The sequence below is a fragment of the Alexandromys fortis genome, unplaced genomic scaffold (genome assembly GCF_014885135.2).
Source record: "Alexandromys fortis isolate MF-2015 unplaced genomic scaffold, M_Fortis_MF-2015_v1.1 scaffold_21, whole genome shotgun sequence".
NCBI lineage: Eukaryota > Metazoa > Chordata > Mammalia > Rodentia > Cricetidae > Alexandromys > Alexandromys fortis.
The window spans coordinates 6773984-6789269 of record NW_026067905.1 but is presented as its reverse complement, the minus strand read 5'-3'; the positions used below and the strand labels follow the sequence as shown (position 1 = coordinate 6789269).

Below are 15286 nucleotides of genomic sequence, written 5' to 3'. Positions count from 1 at the left end.
TTCTATACATGGATCCTCCCGCTCATTCCCCGCTCCAGGATTTGTCTTCAGGTATGATAATCGCCGAAGCCAGGCCAGTCTCCGCGGGGCTGGCTTCCCACACAGCTAGGACAATGCTTTGTTTTCTCCCTTATTTTTGGCCACAGTTTTAGGTGTCTGGCTTCCTTCTTTACAGTCTCATTTCTGGTTGACAGCTCCATGAAAACAGTCGTTTGAAAGTGTGCCTTTCCTTCCAGGAACTTGCTGAGAGATTCAAAGTCATGAAAGGGGCCCAGGTCCGGCCCAGGTCTTGTGGCTTCCTGCCTTTCTAACCCCCCAGCTTTCCCCTTGAGTTCCCTCAGCGGTCCAATGGACACCGTCCGCTTGTGTGTTTATGCCTGTTGTATCGGTTAGATCTAGAACATCTTGTTCATTTATCTAATTTACTTGTTTCTCTGTTCTCCCTGGTCCAACCTGTATTTTCCAATGCTAAGTGGATTTATCTCTCATTGTCCTTCAGCCCACTCACATTTGAATCCCGCTGCTGCTAATTTACTTGGTTAATAAGTAAAGAACAAAGAACAAAATGATTTTTTCCCTGTGCTTGTCAATCAAGCATGCCAATCAAGTGGACAGAATCTGTCTCCAGCTGAGCGCTGGTCTTCCTGGCCACGATCAACCCAGGAATGGAGCAACACATTTCTTCTCATTTCCAACCTTCTCCACACTGCTGACCTCCTTGATTTCAACACACCATGTGATCCCCTGGAATGGCCAAAGTGACTAACTCAAGTAGCCATGTCCTCGGGGTCTCTCTGGAGACCAGACCTTTCGGTCCTGACCATTTTCATTTGATTGGCATACTTCAGGACTTCTCCGTCCTGGTGGAGAGATGACCCAGAGCCGGAACCTGGGGAGAGGGCCAGAGCCTCAGCTTTAGGACTTCACGAATCAGGTCGCCACTTCCTGTTCTCACTTCCCATCTCTAAAGCGGCTGGAAATTCTCGTGCATTGTCATAAAGAATATAGCAGATGTCTTACATATAAGATGACAAGATCCTTACAAGTGCTTTGAATTCATACTACACTACCTACAGATGGCTGGAACCCCCTCCTTCCTTCCCCTGCACTCTGTTCTATTCTTAGCAAGCATTTCGTTTGTTTTTCTTCCAATTGCCTCTCTGGAGGTCATTTGGGGTTTTGCTTTGAGCAGATTGTCCTCACGATGGGCAGCTTGGCTTTCTCTGGGTCTTATGGATTTGTCCATAAATAGTCTTTTACTTACTTTTTCCTATGCTTTATGGTTTTGTCATTGTGATGATTGCTTTTGCTTGGTTTGGAGTTTCAGATTTTTTTAGCTAGTATATACTAACTATACATAATAATTAGGTGAATTCTATATAACAGTGAGATTCATCATGGCATTTGTACACGTATGTATGACGGAGTTTGATCGCATCCACTTACCCCCATGACTCCCTTGGCCCACTCCCATTGAGCCCCTGCCCTTGCCAATTAGTCTTCCTTCCATTCTCACATCTTTGTGTGTTCCTGGGATCCAAGGAGCCTAATCACAGCACTTTTAAGAGCAGGGATGAGGGATTATTTACAGGAGCAGGGGCAACTTCCCTGTGACTGCACCACTGAGGAAAATGTGTTATGTTTGTTTGTGTTTTTGACGCGAAGTTTGGCTAGTGGGCAGCTGTGGAGTGAGAGTCCAGACCAGAGCCCTGTCCGTTCCCAGTGTTCATGTAACCCCAGAAATAATGGAGCGATTTGTGAGGACCACGGTGGGTGGCTCAGTGTGCTGAGGCTCAGGGTTGTGTTATCACAACATGAGGAACATGTTTTCTCCAAAGCTTGTTCAGAACAGAGGTGAGGTTCCAGCCTGCTGGGGCTTGAAGCATTTGTTTTTATCTTTTGTGTTAAGTTGTCTACATGAGACCGTTTAAAATCCTGTGGCCCTCTTGGCTGGATTATTTAGGGGTGATGTTTAATTGTACCACTTATAATGAAACAATTGTAGTAAAGAAGGAAAAAAAATCAAATCAACTTATTTAGTGGTACAGAAATAACTAACCTTAATGTCTAGGGGATTTTATCTCAGCTTTCAGTCATGTATGTTACATACATACATACATGAATTTGTGTTTCTGTTATGTATGAAACACAGAAACACAAATTCATGTATGTATGTATGTATGTAACATACATGACTGAAAGCTGAGATAAGTGCCTTTCTTTCACACTGAATTTTGACATAGCATATTAATTTACACACATACACATATATCTCAAACTACCCAAAGCTCTTAAACTCCATTTCAAAGATGAATGTTTCTTTAGATTGCTTTCTTAGTTGTAGAACATTGAATATTTTTCTGCATTTTCCATTGTCTGTGTTTGTTTAAAAAGCACATGATCTATTGAGCATTAACTTCAGCTTTTGCTACTTTATACTATTATCTGTGCCCACACCGTTTATTAATTTACCTCTCCAACAGTAAGAAATGATGACTACCTTAATAAGCTTAAAATTATTACTATGTGTTCTTTTCCCCTTCTTTAGCTGTGCTCTTCATAGATGAAAATAAACATTTTAATTTACATTTTTCCCTACTTGAACTTTACTTTTTGAGACAGAGTTTCATTGTACAGCCAATGCTGACATCCAACTCTTGTTCCTCCTGCCTCAGCCTCCTCCCTACAGCTGAAATGACTGCCATGTGCCACCCCACCCAACTACTCGGCCACCATTTGCATATGTCTTAATATTCCTTCTACTTGCTTTAAAAATCCCTAATAAACATGGACACAAATTAGGAATACAAGACAGTTTCTCCTTCCCGGGCATGTTGTAGATAGTGATTGTTTATCTGTAGGTGTTCCTGATCTGTGAGACCGTCCAACAAAAGCTAACTCTTTGCTGCTGTGGAGTAACTTTGAAAGCATCTCCCTTCCAATATGCTTCTCCCTTTTGCCATTTGTAACATAGAGAAGCTTGAAACTTCTTTGTATTTTCCCTATTGCTTTCAATTTTAGGATCTTTTTTTTTGTAATATAATCAGAAAGGAATTAACCCCTCTTTCCCTCTTCATTCTCATTGCCTAATTTATACTTCTAGAGTTTGTGCTAATGTACAAAGAGGTGGGAATTCTTTAGCTACATGTCATGGCCTTCAGCACTGTGCCATGATACTCTGGACCATGCAGCAACTTCACCTTTGAAAGCTGGGGCTGGGTACCTGAAGTTTGCTGAGAGAGAAGTTCTGGAAGTACTCTCATCACCAGAAAGGAGAATGGCCACCATTCACTGACATATCTGATAACCAGCTCCCTGTGTGCATCAGATCATGTTTTATAGCTTACCCACATATTACTTACCATTCCTCAATAAAGCTAGAAAAAGACATGACATACATTCTGCTGTATGGGGCATCAGAGCTGACAGCCCAGTGGGTACAGGATTTTCTGTGCAGGCATAGGGGACTGAGTTCAGGTCCCTAGCACCCAAATTAGAAGCAAGACATCAGGACATTAGCCTATATTCCTAGTGCCGGGAGACAGAGACAGAGGACCCTTGGAGCTTGCTAGCCAATTGGTCTTGCCAAATCACTAAGCACCAGGTTCAGTGAGGAAATTTGTGCTATAAAAATAAGGTGGAGAATAACAGAGGAAGATGTTTGATGCTGACCTCTGGCCCCCACACATGTGTTCATGTAAATGCACACACAAGGACATGTACACAGACGTGCACACACACACAAACACACACACGTGGGAAGTGGCATTCTAGGATCTACCACTGATAAAATACCTTTAAAGTTCAATACCTTGGGTTTTCAAGTTACAGCATTGTCTCCGTAAAGACATGCAAGTGGTTTCCCTCCGCACCAGATCCTGACCATCACGCCGCCTGCACAGGTGCCTCCTCCACACACACGCTCCACTCTGAGGCCTGCCTCTGTCGTCTCTCCTAGGAGCAGTACATCTTTATCCATCAGTGTGTGCAGCTGATGTGGCTGAGGAAGAAGCAACAGTTCTGCATCAGCGACGTCATCTATGAGAACGTCAGCAAGTCCTAGTTCTGGATCCAGAGCCGTAAGTAGAGACGCTCTTGTGTAAGGGGACCTGTGTGATTCTGAACTTCACAACAGCCTTCCTTTCTGATTCTGAGGTGCACAGGAGTGGTCACAGGGAGTCATAAACAAATACCCACTGCATATTCTGTGTCACACAGGAGTGGTCACAGGGAGTCACAAACACCCACTGCATATTCTGTGTCACACAGAGAAACTTCAATGCCCCCTTGAGGTCACAGCGGCAGAGGAAATCTCTGACATCCTTGGTTAGTTTTCTCTCTGGCCAGAACCTTTCATCATTCTGATACTGATTTTCTCTCTGCCACTTAGAGACAGTGCTTTTTTGACTCTACCCAGACAGCTGTGCAAATGTTGTGTTGATTACAAGAATTATGAGCTGGAATGAGGACCCCCAGAAGAATTTGAAATGGAATGGATACTCCCCAAAAGAAAAGCAATATTGACCACAGAGCCTCAGGATTATGTTTTCTAGAATTTCCTAGATTTCATTCACTGTGTGAGCAGCTATTGGGGAGGTCACTCAAACATTAGTGACATGTTCAATGGGGTGCACTCACATTTTGACCTCAAGATCTGATCTGGCTAAGGTAACAAGTAGCCTCTATGTTTATCAGTAACAGAGCAGTATTTTAGTTGATAGAAAGGCACAGAGGTCATTGATCAAGTGAGAGGAGGCAGTAGAACATCATTGGAGAAATACAGAAGGATCGGAACATGTGCTGTTTCACTGTGTTAGGATAGTACCATCCTGGTACCTCTCTATCCACCAAGGAAAAGTCAGAGCATCATGGGCCAGCTGAAAGGATGGAGCACGAGGAAAGTTAAGAGACAGATGTGTGAATGGAGAGAAAGTATTCAGAGCCATGGAAAGGACAAGTCCCCAAAAGATACACAGATAAATTCAGGCCCCCCACGAGTCGTGTGTGTGTGTGTGTGTGTGTGTGTGTGTGTGTGTGTATAGTAAGGTGACATTTGGAGGAGGTTGTTAATGTATCAGATTGCTAACCATCTTTCTCTCATCCACAGGTGAGGACATGGTATCTACCCATGCTCTCTAGCTTCCAGAGTTTTCGCAGGGGCTCTTTACCTAAATTGAGTCCCTGCTGTGTAGTAAGTACATGGCCAAGGAGGTGATCTCTCTCCTAGAATCCAGACTTAGCCTTAAGGAGCTTATGGTATCTTTTGGAATCTTTACTTCTGGACGTCTGATGGACCAAATTCGCTAGGATTCCAGGAAGGTCAAAACGCTCCGCAAAGGGCAGGGAGCGCAGCGCTACCTGACAGTTTAGTTGGCCCTTTGCTGCTTGGGCTGGGCTAATTTTTTTAAGTGCAATAATTTTTGTATAATTGTGATTTTATCAGAACGTTGAATTGTTATCTGCCCACATCATTGATCAATGCCACAGCCCTGGAGAGAACCAACATTACTACAGAGGTATACCTCACTACTTGAAGAGGCACAGCCACACAGGAAGAAGCGGTAAATCTACTTCAAAGAAAATGAGCGAGAATGACCCACGCTCCAACCTTGAAGCTACGGGATCAGGAATGGGTGGGCAGATGGGGAGAAAGGGTCCACCCACACCCATCAGCCAGCTTATCTTTTCCTATTGCAAATACGAAAACCTGTTTCAAAGTAGAGTAGGAAAAAAAAATTATTTGTCTGACTTGTCGTAGTTCCCAGTGGGTTTCTTCCTTGTTGACAGTTGGGAGTTTCTTCCATGTCCCTTTTGAACTAATGTCACGGTCCTTTTCAAACAGCCAGAGCTGATTCCGCAGTTTTGAGTCTGACTCTGAGCTCCGCTGCTGTCTGAGCTAGTCTTGGTGCCTCGCCATTTATTGTTCTGTCCACCCGTGTACACAAGAGCAGTTTCTCTAAAGCGATAGGCTGTAAAAATGCACTTTTCTTTCCCCACCCAGAAGAGATGGGAAATCAGAAGTTATGACAACAAACTCAGCATGCTAGGACAGTTACTGGACACCAACCCTTACGAATATCATAGAGCGTCTATGGATTCCGACAGAAGATTCTCTTGGGTTTCTTTTCTTTTCTGTTGTCAGATTCATTTTCATTGGTGTAGCTAGTGGCATTTAATTCTTTGGATTTTGTATGATTAAAATACATGATTGTGTGTTGTGACCATGAATGTTGTCGACATGAACATTGCGGGCACTGTGAGAAACTGCTATTTTGTGCCACTTCCCAAGGATAGACGAGGTGATATGCTAGGTCAGAGGTTCTCAACCTGTGGGTCTCAACCCCCTTAGGGGTCAAATGGTCCATTCCCAGGGGCTGCATATCAGATATCCCGTATACCAGATATTTACATTACAATTCATAATGGCAGCGAAATTACAGTTATGAAGTAGCTATGAAATAATTTTATGGTCAGGAGTCACCACAGCATGAGGAACTGTATTAATGGGTTGTAGCATTAGAAAGATTGATAATCATTCTTCTAGACATAGAGGTCAACATTTGAATTGAAAGTGATACAATCAGCTGCTTCCAGTAGTAATGTGGTTGTCAGGAGCCCACTTGTGAGTCTGATATTTGGCCCCCACTCCAAGTTTCCCTTCATATCCAATTATCTTCTTTTTCTCCCCAGGGTTTACTTCATTTTTAATTATATGTAACTCTCTGTGTGGATAGGTATATGCATGTGTGGGTGCAGTACCCATGGAGTCCAGAAGAGGGTGTCAAATCCGCTGGCTTTGGAGTCCTAGGCAGTTGTGAGCCATCTGACATGGCTGTTGGGAACCAAACTCAGGTCCTATGCAAGAAGAGTACATGCTCTTAACAGCTGAGATTCCTCCTCCAGTCATCTTGAAACTACATAAGGTCAGTTTAGTGCTTTGTCATTGACTTTCATGACAGTAAAGGGTACCAAATGAACAGCTCACACCCCCACTGACTCTTACGACTGTCGAGTCTTGGACACAACAGACCTTGGCAAGGTCTTGAAATATCAGGCCAGTAAGCCTCTTTGCCTGGCAGGGGGATGGCAGGATACATCCGTACCCTGCAGACTGGCAGGTGGGACTTCATGGGGAATGGCAGTTTTATCACCTACTTGGCTCTCCTTCCCCACACCTTCCTGCTGCCTCCTCCTCCTCTCACTCTGCTCTTCCCCCCTCCTGGGCAGTTTAATAATGCACCATGCCAGTCTCCAAAACGAACAGAGTTAAGGAAAGGTGCCAAGCATCTGTGTGACATCCTTAGAACCTGACACAGAAGCAGGTCAGAGGTAGATCCATGTAACCACGGGAGAGCTGCTGAGATGTGGCCCTCTCATGGTGACAAAGACACTTACATGGACTCCCTAGCCTGGACTTCATACATCTTTCATGTTCTCCTTGAGCACCCCTACACAGGAGGGATCTAGTGACCCAGGCCAGCTTCCTCAGAGAAAGAAAAGAAGACACTAAAGCTTGCATTGCAGACGCAGAGTCAAGACTGCAGAGAGGTCACACAGAGGCAAGTTTCCAGATCATTCTTTCCATCTCTGTTCTCATCACTCTGTCCCCTGGTTCCCCTCAGGTTCTCAACTTCAGGGTAGGAAAGATGTCCATCTAGCAAAGGGGTCAGCTTTTTCTTCTCACTGTGGATTTGTTTAACTTCAGTTAGCACACTGTAAGATGCTAATAACCACATCATAGTTCCACAGCTGTACAACTTCTCAAAAGGAGTGAATCCCCCAAAGATTCTCTGGTGTGCCCTGAGGCCACTCCACACAGTTCTGTTTCTATCCCTACCCACCCTGCCTTTATCATTCAGAAGTGAGGTTTCCAGGGCCTCTTTGGTTGTGCGATATTTTGATTGTGTTCTGACAAATAAAGCTTGCTTTGAGTCAGAGGGCGGAACTAGCCACTAGCCTACCATAGAGGTTTGGAGGACTGTAGAGAGAGGGACAGGAAGTGGTAAGGCGGGGCTGAGACAGGATCTCCGCCATTTTGGATGGAGGAACTGTAGCGGTAGGAAATGACAGTGGCTCCTACCATGTTCTCTGATCTTTCAGGTTCTTGTCCCAGTATTTGACTCCCAATTTTGTATTCATAAAGACTGATTAGATTATACATTGCTAGTTATTTAAAAAAATAATTTGAGTGAGGCCTAGTATTGAATAAGCACACAGACTAGCAAACACAGTTCACAGGCACCTGTGCAACACACAGAAAGAGCTAGGGAGGGTAGAATTACAAACCATTTGTATACTTTGGGGTTGAAAAAGACAGGTTACAAAGTTAGTTCACAAACTACCTCAAAGTCTGACTTACAAATATAATATTAACACAAATCTATCCATCCATCACTGGAAAATGTATGATTATATGTAAACTGAAAAAAAAAATAAGAAGTGGGGCTTTCTGACAGCTCTGTAATCTGGACTCTTCTTCATTGTCTCACTGCAGAGAAACACAATATTATTCTTAAACATTTACATGTCTTGTGAGTGAGGAAATCCACTAAAATGCTTTTCATGTCAGATTTTATAATATGTTCTTAAAGCTGACCCCCTGAGGGCAACATAGCTTTCAGAACAGGCTGTAGTATCCACATAAAAAGCAAGAGCCAGAGGCTTTGTGTCTAAATTTTCTACAGGCCACATGATATCTGCTGGCTGGAGGATTGGCCTTTCTCCAAGGAGTTAAAATTACTGAGTCCGATCTCTGAGGGCAGAATTCCCCCTGCTCTCTAGCAAGGAGGCCTTCCTTTGCACCCCAGGGAATGTCTGATGCAATGTACTTCAAATAGCTGGCCCATTTCCCAGCTCACAGATCTCCAGCCTGGTGCTTGGCACGGGGCACAGAATCAGGAACCATGCCCAGGACCAAATATGATATTCACCTTGGCCAAATGGGTTACGGAGGATCAAAACCTAACAGAGAAATGGAGACACTCACTGCTGGTTTTCAGCCATCTGTGGTAGGTACCCGGGAGAGAAGTTGCAGCCGTGAAGAGGAGGACCTTTGTTTGTAGAGTCAGTGAGGGGCTTATCACAAGACAGCCTATCAAAGCCTCTCTTATTCTCAAAGCTAAGCATTACAGTCATCTTCAGTTCAGTGACCCATGTCCATGAGGAAAGTGTCCAATCAAGAAAAGATTTTGTGACAACTTACGTAGCACACTACATCAGCACAAGGAAACAATTACCGGATCCTAAAAATTGGCTTGGACTTTGAACTTGTTTTTGGGAAGATCAAGTCAGCCCTTGTCCGTTTTCTTTCATGTTTTCTTCTTCCTAGGCCTCAGTTCTCACCTGGTAACTGGGCAAGTAGGTTCAGGGTACCTGCAGCTTCACACAGATGCTTTGAATAGGCCACAGGATGCTCTCAGGCAGGATGGATACAACATTTACTCTTGACCCTCAGGACAAGGATGGCTTCTTTCTCAAGTGCTAAACCATTTATATCATAGTTTATTACTAAAGCTTTTATACCATAGTTTATTAACTTCCAAATGACATTCTCGCAGTAGAATGTCCACTTTCCACATGCTGAAATTGAGAAGCAACTGGATCAAGAGGCCGTGCCAGCTAAATTACAGCACATGCTGGACTGTGAAGAGAAAAGCCTAAGAATCTGACCCAGCTCTGCCCACCCTCAGAGCCATTTTCCCCACCACTGCTTCCCCGTCACACCCGACACCTATAAAACTCTAATCAGGCAGAATTACTAGTTTCATCTCTAGGTAATAATATAGGACAACTTTTCCACTTGAAAAAGAGTGGGGCATTTGTTCCAGTTCATTCTCTGTCACTGTGATTAAACCAGAACCTTCCTGCTGATGGTGCAATTCCCGGAGCAAGGACCTGTTTGTCTGACTCAGTGATGTGTCCTCCACTCTAGTCCAGTGTGTGGCGTGATGGGTACCAGTAAATGAGGCCTGAGTCAATGTGTGAGGTTGTGACCTTGCCTCCGTCCACAGTCTGTGCACATTCCTGTGTGTTTCTGCAGGACCTTTGGCCTCTTAGTCCTTCCTCCCTGTCCTTTGGAGTCTGTTGGAGACGGGACTGCTTGTTGGTTCCCAGCTGCCTGGCTAGCTTAGATCTGAAATAACCACACAGAAACTGTATTAATTAAATTACTGCTTGGCCCATTAGTTCTAGCTTCTTATTGGCTAACTCATATTAATTTTACCCATTTCTATTAACCTGTATATTGCCACATGGCTGTGGCTTACTGGCTGTCTCTTACAGCGTCTGTCTCCTGTGGCTCCATCACTTCTTTCTAACTCTGCCCTTCTTTCTCCCAGCATTCAGCCTAGCTTTCCCCACATAGTTCTGTTCTTTCCTGCCATAGGCTCAAAGCAGTTCTTCATTTATTAACCAATAAAAACCAATATTAACCAAAAAACCAAAAACACATAGACAGAAGGACCTCCCACACCAGGAGTCCCTCACTGGACAGGACCTCACGTAGGAGAGAAAAGGGTGCATTTTAGCTTACTTTTCCAGAGGGACAGAAGAGTCCATGATGGCAGGGAAGGCATGGCCTGGCAGTCAGGAAGCAGAGAGATCACATCTCACCCCCACACAGGAAGCAGCAGAAAGAGAGAACAGGAAGTAGAAGAGGCCATAAAACCTCAAAACCCACCCCCAGTGATGTGCTTCCTCCAGCAAGGCTCCACCTCCTAAAGTTTCCATAAACTCCCAAACAGCACGACCCACTGAGGACAAGTGTTCAAATCCATGAGCCTTCGGGAGACATTCCTTATTCAAAATACAGCATCATTTATCCATGGCCCATGCCATGCCCAAGACTAAGGAAAGGGCTGTGGTTCAGGAGACAGATGCTGCAAGGTCCCTGCTTTAGGGAGTTTACACTCTACCATGGAAAAACAAAGGAGAAAACAAGGACCTCGTGTGTTATTGATGCCAGGACAAAAACACACAACATCTAGCGTGGGTCCCAGGAAAGCAGTGGGTTTCTTTAGTTCCTAGAAAAGTCAATAAAAATAAAATAAAAAACTACATTTACACATTGAAGTCTTAAAGAGTGCAGAGTCATGGTCAGCCACACACATGACACATGTCACCTCTGCATTCAGCAAATATCCAGACATAGGGACCCAAGAGGATGGCCAGACCCACCCTGCCCTTACCCCTGAATCTTATTAACCTAAAGTGACCGCTCCTCTTCAAGTCTTCCCAGATGGCTCTGGACCTTGGGCCACTCTGTAGCATCTGAAGTATTTATTATAACTACAGGTACAAAATGGCCCCTGCAGCTCAACTGGGGTCATGTGACTGGCTTCTGACCAATGGGAAGATTCCTGGATCCTTGAGTCACAACATGGACTAAGGACACCTACTTGCCTATGTGTCATCGAGATGCTGCGAGCCGTGTGGTCATTAAGATTGTCGGTTGTCATGCGCAGCAAGCAACCAGCACTTCATTTGCATGGCATCAACTAATAGTACATTTTTCATTTTTCAGGACAATGATGTATAAACAATAAAATTCTCAAAAGGCAGATGAAACAGCCATGCAATGCGAACCCATGATACTTACCAAGGTTGGAGGGAAAGACCAGAAACCACCCTCCTCCAGATTAACTCTCTTAATTTTTGTGCTACTTTCTAAATCTTCTCACAAAGTCAAAACTCCCAGGAGACCCTGTAGGCTGTTGTTGGCTTTGGTTCAGACTCCTGGGTCACTGCACTTCAGACTGATTTTGTGTTGGAAGCCCCAACACAAAGGAAGCCATGAACTTTTAACATGTCAGGCAGTGTGCAGTAGCCCAGACTGCTGTGTCGTAACTTTTCTGATAAGGGAGTTCCAGCCCAGTGTAGGAGCTCACTGCTAGAGGATGCAAAATCTTTCTTTGGTTCTAAGAACACTCAGAAAGTCCTAAGTGCTTTTAAAAGTAGAAGTTGTAGCCATTGCTTCTGTCACAATAGGAAGCATGGAGTGGCGAGGGCTCAGCAGGAAGAGCCTCTAATGCTCTTCATGAGGACCTCGGTTTGGTTTTGAGCACCCACATCAGGTGGCTCACAATAACCTATAATTCCAGCTCCAGGGGATCTGAAGCCCTCTTCTGGTCTCTGTGGGCAGTGCAGTCATGTACACATACCCACACATAAACACAAAATTAAAAATAAGCTTTACAATGAGGACACAAAGTTGGTGGATATGGAACTGGGTGGGGATCTGTGAGGAGTTTGGGGAGGTGTTGAATGTGATTAAAACACAATGTATGGAATTCCCAAAATATTCTAAATGGAAAAATTAAAAAGCACACCATCTTAAGAAACAAATATAAAAAATAGTGGTCTTAGAAGGGCTTCTTGGTGTCCCCAGTCACACTTTATTCTACTGCCTTTAACCGGAAGTCTGGCAAGCACCATGTGAGCGGCTAGCAGTGTAATGAAAAATGGTTACTGTAGGTGGGAAGGCTCCGGTGGCTCTGTTGTGTGATGGGCGAGGTGTCAGGGTGACAGAACTTGCCTCAGTGTGTCATTGCCAAGTCAGGATGCTGTAACAAGGCAGCCTGGACTGAGCAGCTCAGGAGGTACAGGGTTCCACTTCTCACAACTCAGGATGCTGTAATATGACAACCTGCACTGAGCAGCTATGGAGGTACAGGGTTCCACTTCTCACAGACTGCTGGCTGACACGCGGAGTGAGAGCACCATCACGATCAGTTCCAGTGAGCACCACTTACTGGCTTCTTGCTTTATCTTCACCAGGCATAGAAAGTGAGAGCTGTCTGGGGTAGTTTTATAGTGGCAATAATCCTAATACTAAGGGCTCTCATGACATAGCTACTTCCCAAAGCCCCAAATCCTAATATTATAACATTGGGGGTGGTTTCAATGTATGAACTTACAGTGTGGGCATGTTTAGCCCACCACACAAAATTTAAAAACATCATATGAGTCTAAAAACAATTCCTGGATTCATTTACAATAATCACGTGATTTCAGTTTACGCTAACCTCCTACAGTCTCCAAGAGTCATCCAGAACTTCTTTAATAGATTGATTAAAAAAATCAATAAATAAACAAAAGTACCCAATACCTGAAATAGATAAGCTCTGGTCCTATAGGGCAATATCCCTCACAGTCATGGGCCTTGGGATATAAATTATAGACGTGTGGGGCCAAAGCATCACCCAGGCTTGGCTTTGAACTTTAATTCTCTGCTAGCACACGCTGCCCAACATGCGTCCAATGTGCTCAGTCCACGCAACACATATGGGAAATGTTTCCCACAAAGCAATGCTGGGACCTCGTCTACACTGTGGTTGTGCAAACCATTTGTGTGGATTCACTGTGTCAACACCACAATTCTTTTTAAAAGCTTACTAGCCTAGCATGTATGAAACTCTGGGTTTGATGCCCAGAACCATATAGTCCAGATGGAGTGACATATGCCTGTGACCCTAGGACTCAGGATGAGGATAAGACGTTTAAGTTCATCCCCTTTACACAGTAAGTTCAAGGCCAATCTGGGCTCCATGAGGCCTCGTGTCAAAGAACAAATAAATGAATCAAAACGGGATAGCTAACAAAGCTCACTGCTTCTAGAAGAGGAAGCCAATGTGAACAGCCCTACTCTGTAAACACGCCTGGGTCAGGATAAGAGTTGAGGCTTGGGGTAAGCAGGCAGCATTTGTGAATGTCACTTAATCCTCCTCTGAGCCAGCTTCCTTGTTTGGTAACAGGAATACTAAAAGCTTCCTCTACGGCCTTGTGTGGAGGATTAAATGGAAAGCCCTGGGCACGGTGCCTGGTGGTTTGGGGGTGCAGAACTGGGTAACTGAGAAGCTCAGTCCGTGGAGTCACAGAGCCCTTTGGAAGTCACAGAAGTCACCTGCATTCTCCAAGCCCACTTGCGCGGGTGCTTACACACACACACACACACACACACACACACACACACACACAAATATATCTCCTTTCAGGAACTGCAGTGAAACATGAAATTGATTGTAGAGAGTGCAGAACTAAGAATCCAATGCTATCCCTCAGTACACGTAGACCATGAAGCCGTCTTGCTTCTTCTGCCCTGACATCTACTGGGTGAAAGTGCCCCACAGATTGCCTGCCGTATTCAGCTCCTCACAGGCAAATCTACTGCAAGCATACCCATCTATTGGGTCTGTTTCCCAGGCAGTAACAACCTCCCCTCTCCCTGCTAAACCCTGCTGGATTTGGTGTAGGCAACCCCATGAGGCAAAGGTCCTGTCTGTACCATGCCGCCTATGTGTATGGGAATGTTCGTTGAACACAGGCTGCGAGAAGTCGGAAACAAGCGGGCAATTGGAAAAGGGAGCTGTCTCCGTTTGTGTTCCATAAATCCCACCGTTCCACCACCCAAGCATAAAACAACAACAGTCATTCCACCATGCTTTATTTTATTTTATATTTTTTACAGCCGCAAGATTAATGAGTTGTCCAAACATCTGAATCCTGTCCTATGATGAACTGGTTTTGGAGATGAGGCAATAAACATCCGCGCACTGTTTTCCTGGTGTCGACTCCCCTCTCGTGTATTGACTACAGGGTACTGGGTTATTAATGAGCCTCGACTTCTCACTTTGCACCGGCTGAGTTTTATGAGCCAGGAAACAGCCGCAGCCTTGCCTGAGCCTGAGGTCGAATAGCTCCGCTCACCCCCCTCATGCAAGTTTAATCCGTCCTTCCCCAGCTGCCTGCCTCCTAGGAGCTGGGCAGGACCCTCACATCGCGTTTACAGGATAAACAGCCTCACAGCGTCTATCACAGCAAATGCTTGTCTGTCCCGTTGCGGGGAAGACGGAGCAAATCAGCTCATGTCGGTCCTGATTACTGGCATGTTACGTCGTGCATTCTTTAATAAAGGAGTGTGGATCAAGCACGAAAGATAATTCTTCTCTCTAAACAAAATCAGGGTTTCCATCAGGCTGACAATCCCTGAAGATGGGAAAGGATGGCTAAGACTCAGAACTGGGTTTCCTGGCCTCACTATTGCCTAATGTGATCATTAATTGTCACTGTCAACTAATCAGACTTAAAATCATCTAGGAGACACACATTTAAGGCCTCTAGATGTGTTTTAGAGGGTGTTCGTAGTAAGAAGAGCCACTGTGAATGTCGGTGGTGTCATCTCATGGGCCAGAATCCTGGAGTGAATAAAAGGAAAAACAAAAAAGCGGGGGGGGGGGGGGGGGGGGGGGGGGGGGGGGGGGGGGGGGGGGGGGGGGGGGGGGGGGGGGGG

General features: G+C 44.9%; 1 protein-coding gene and 1 long non-coding RNA gene across 2 annotated transcripts in view; one reads left to right on the top strand and one right to left on the bottom strand.

The window, feature by feature from the left end:
• Ptpro (protein tyrosine phosphatase receptor type O) overlaps window positions 1–6220 on the top strand; it is a 91464-nt gene extending 85244 nt beyond the window's left edge. The window contains exons 24-25 of the mRNA XM_050135192.1: window positions 3959–4079; window positions 5108–6220. Of these exons, the coding sequence (XP_049991149.1) occupies window positions 3959–4063 (105 nt within the window). The 3' untranslated portion in view covers window positions 4064–4079; window positions 5108–6220. The remainder of the gene's footprint in view (window positions 1–3958; window positions 4080–5107) is intronic.
• The window catches only part of LOC126497291 (uncharacterized), a 421870-nt gene that overhangs the window by 239516 nt on the left and 167068 nt on the right, over window positions 1–15286 (bottom strand). The window lies entirely within an intron of this gene.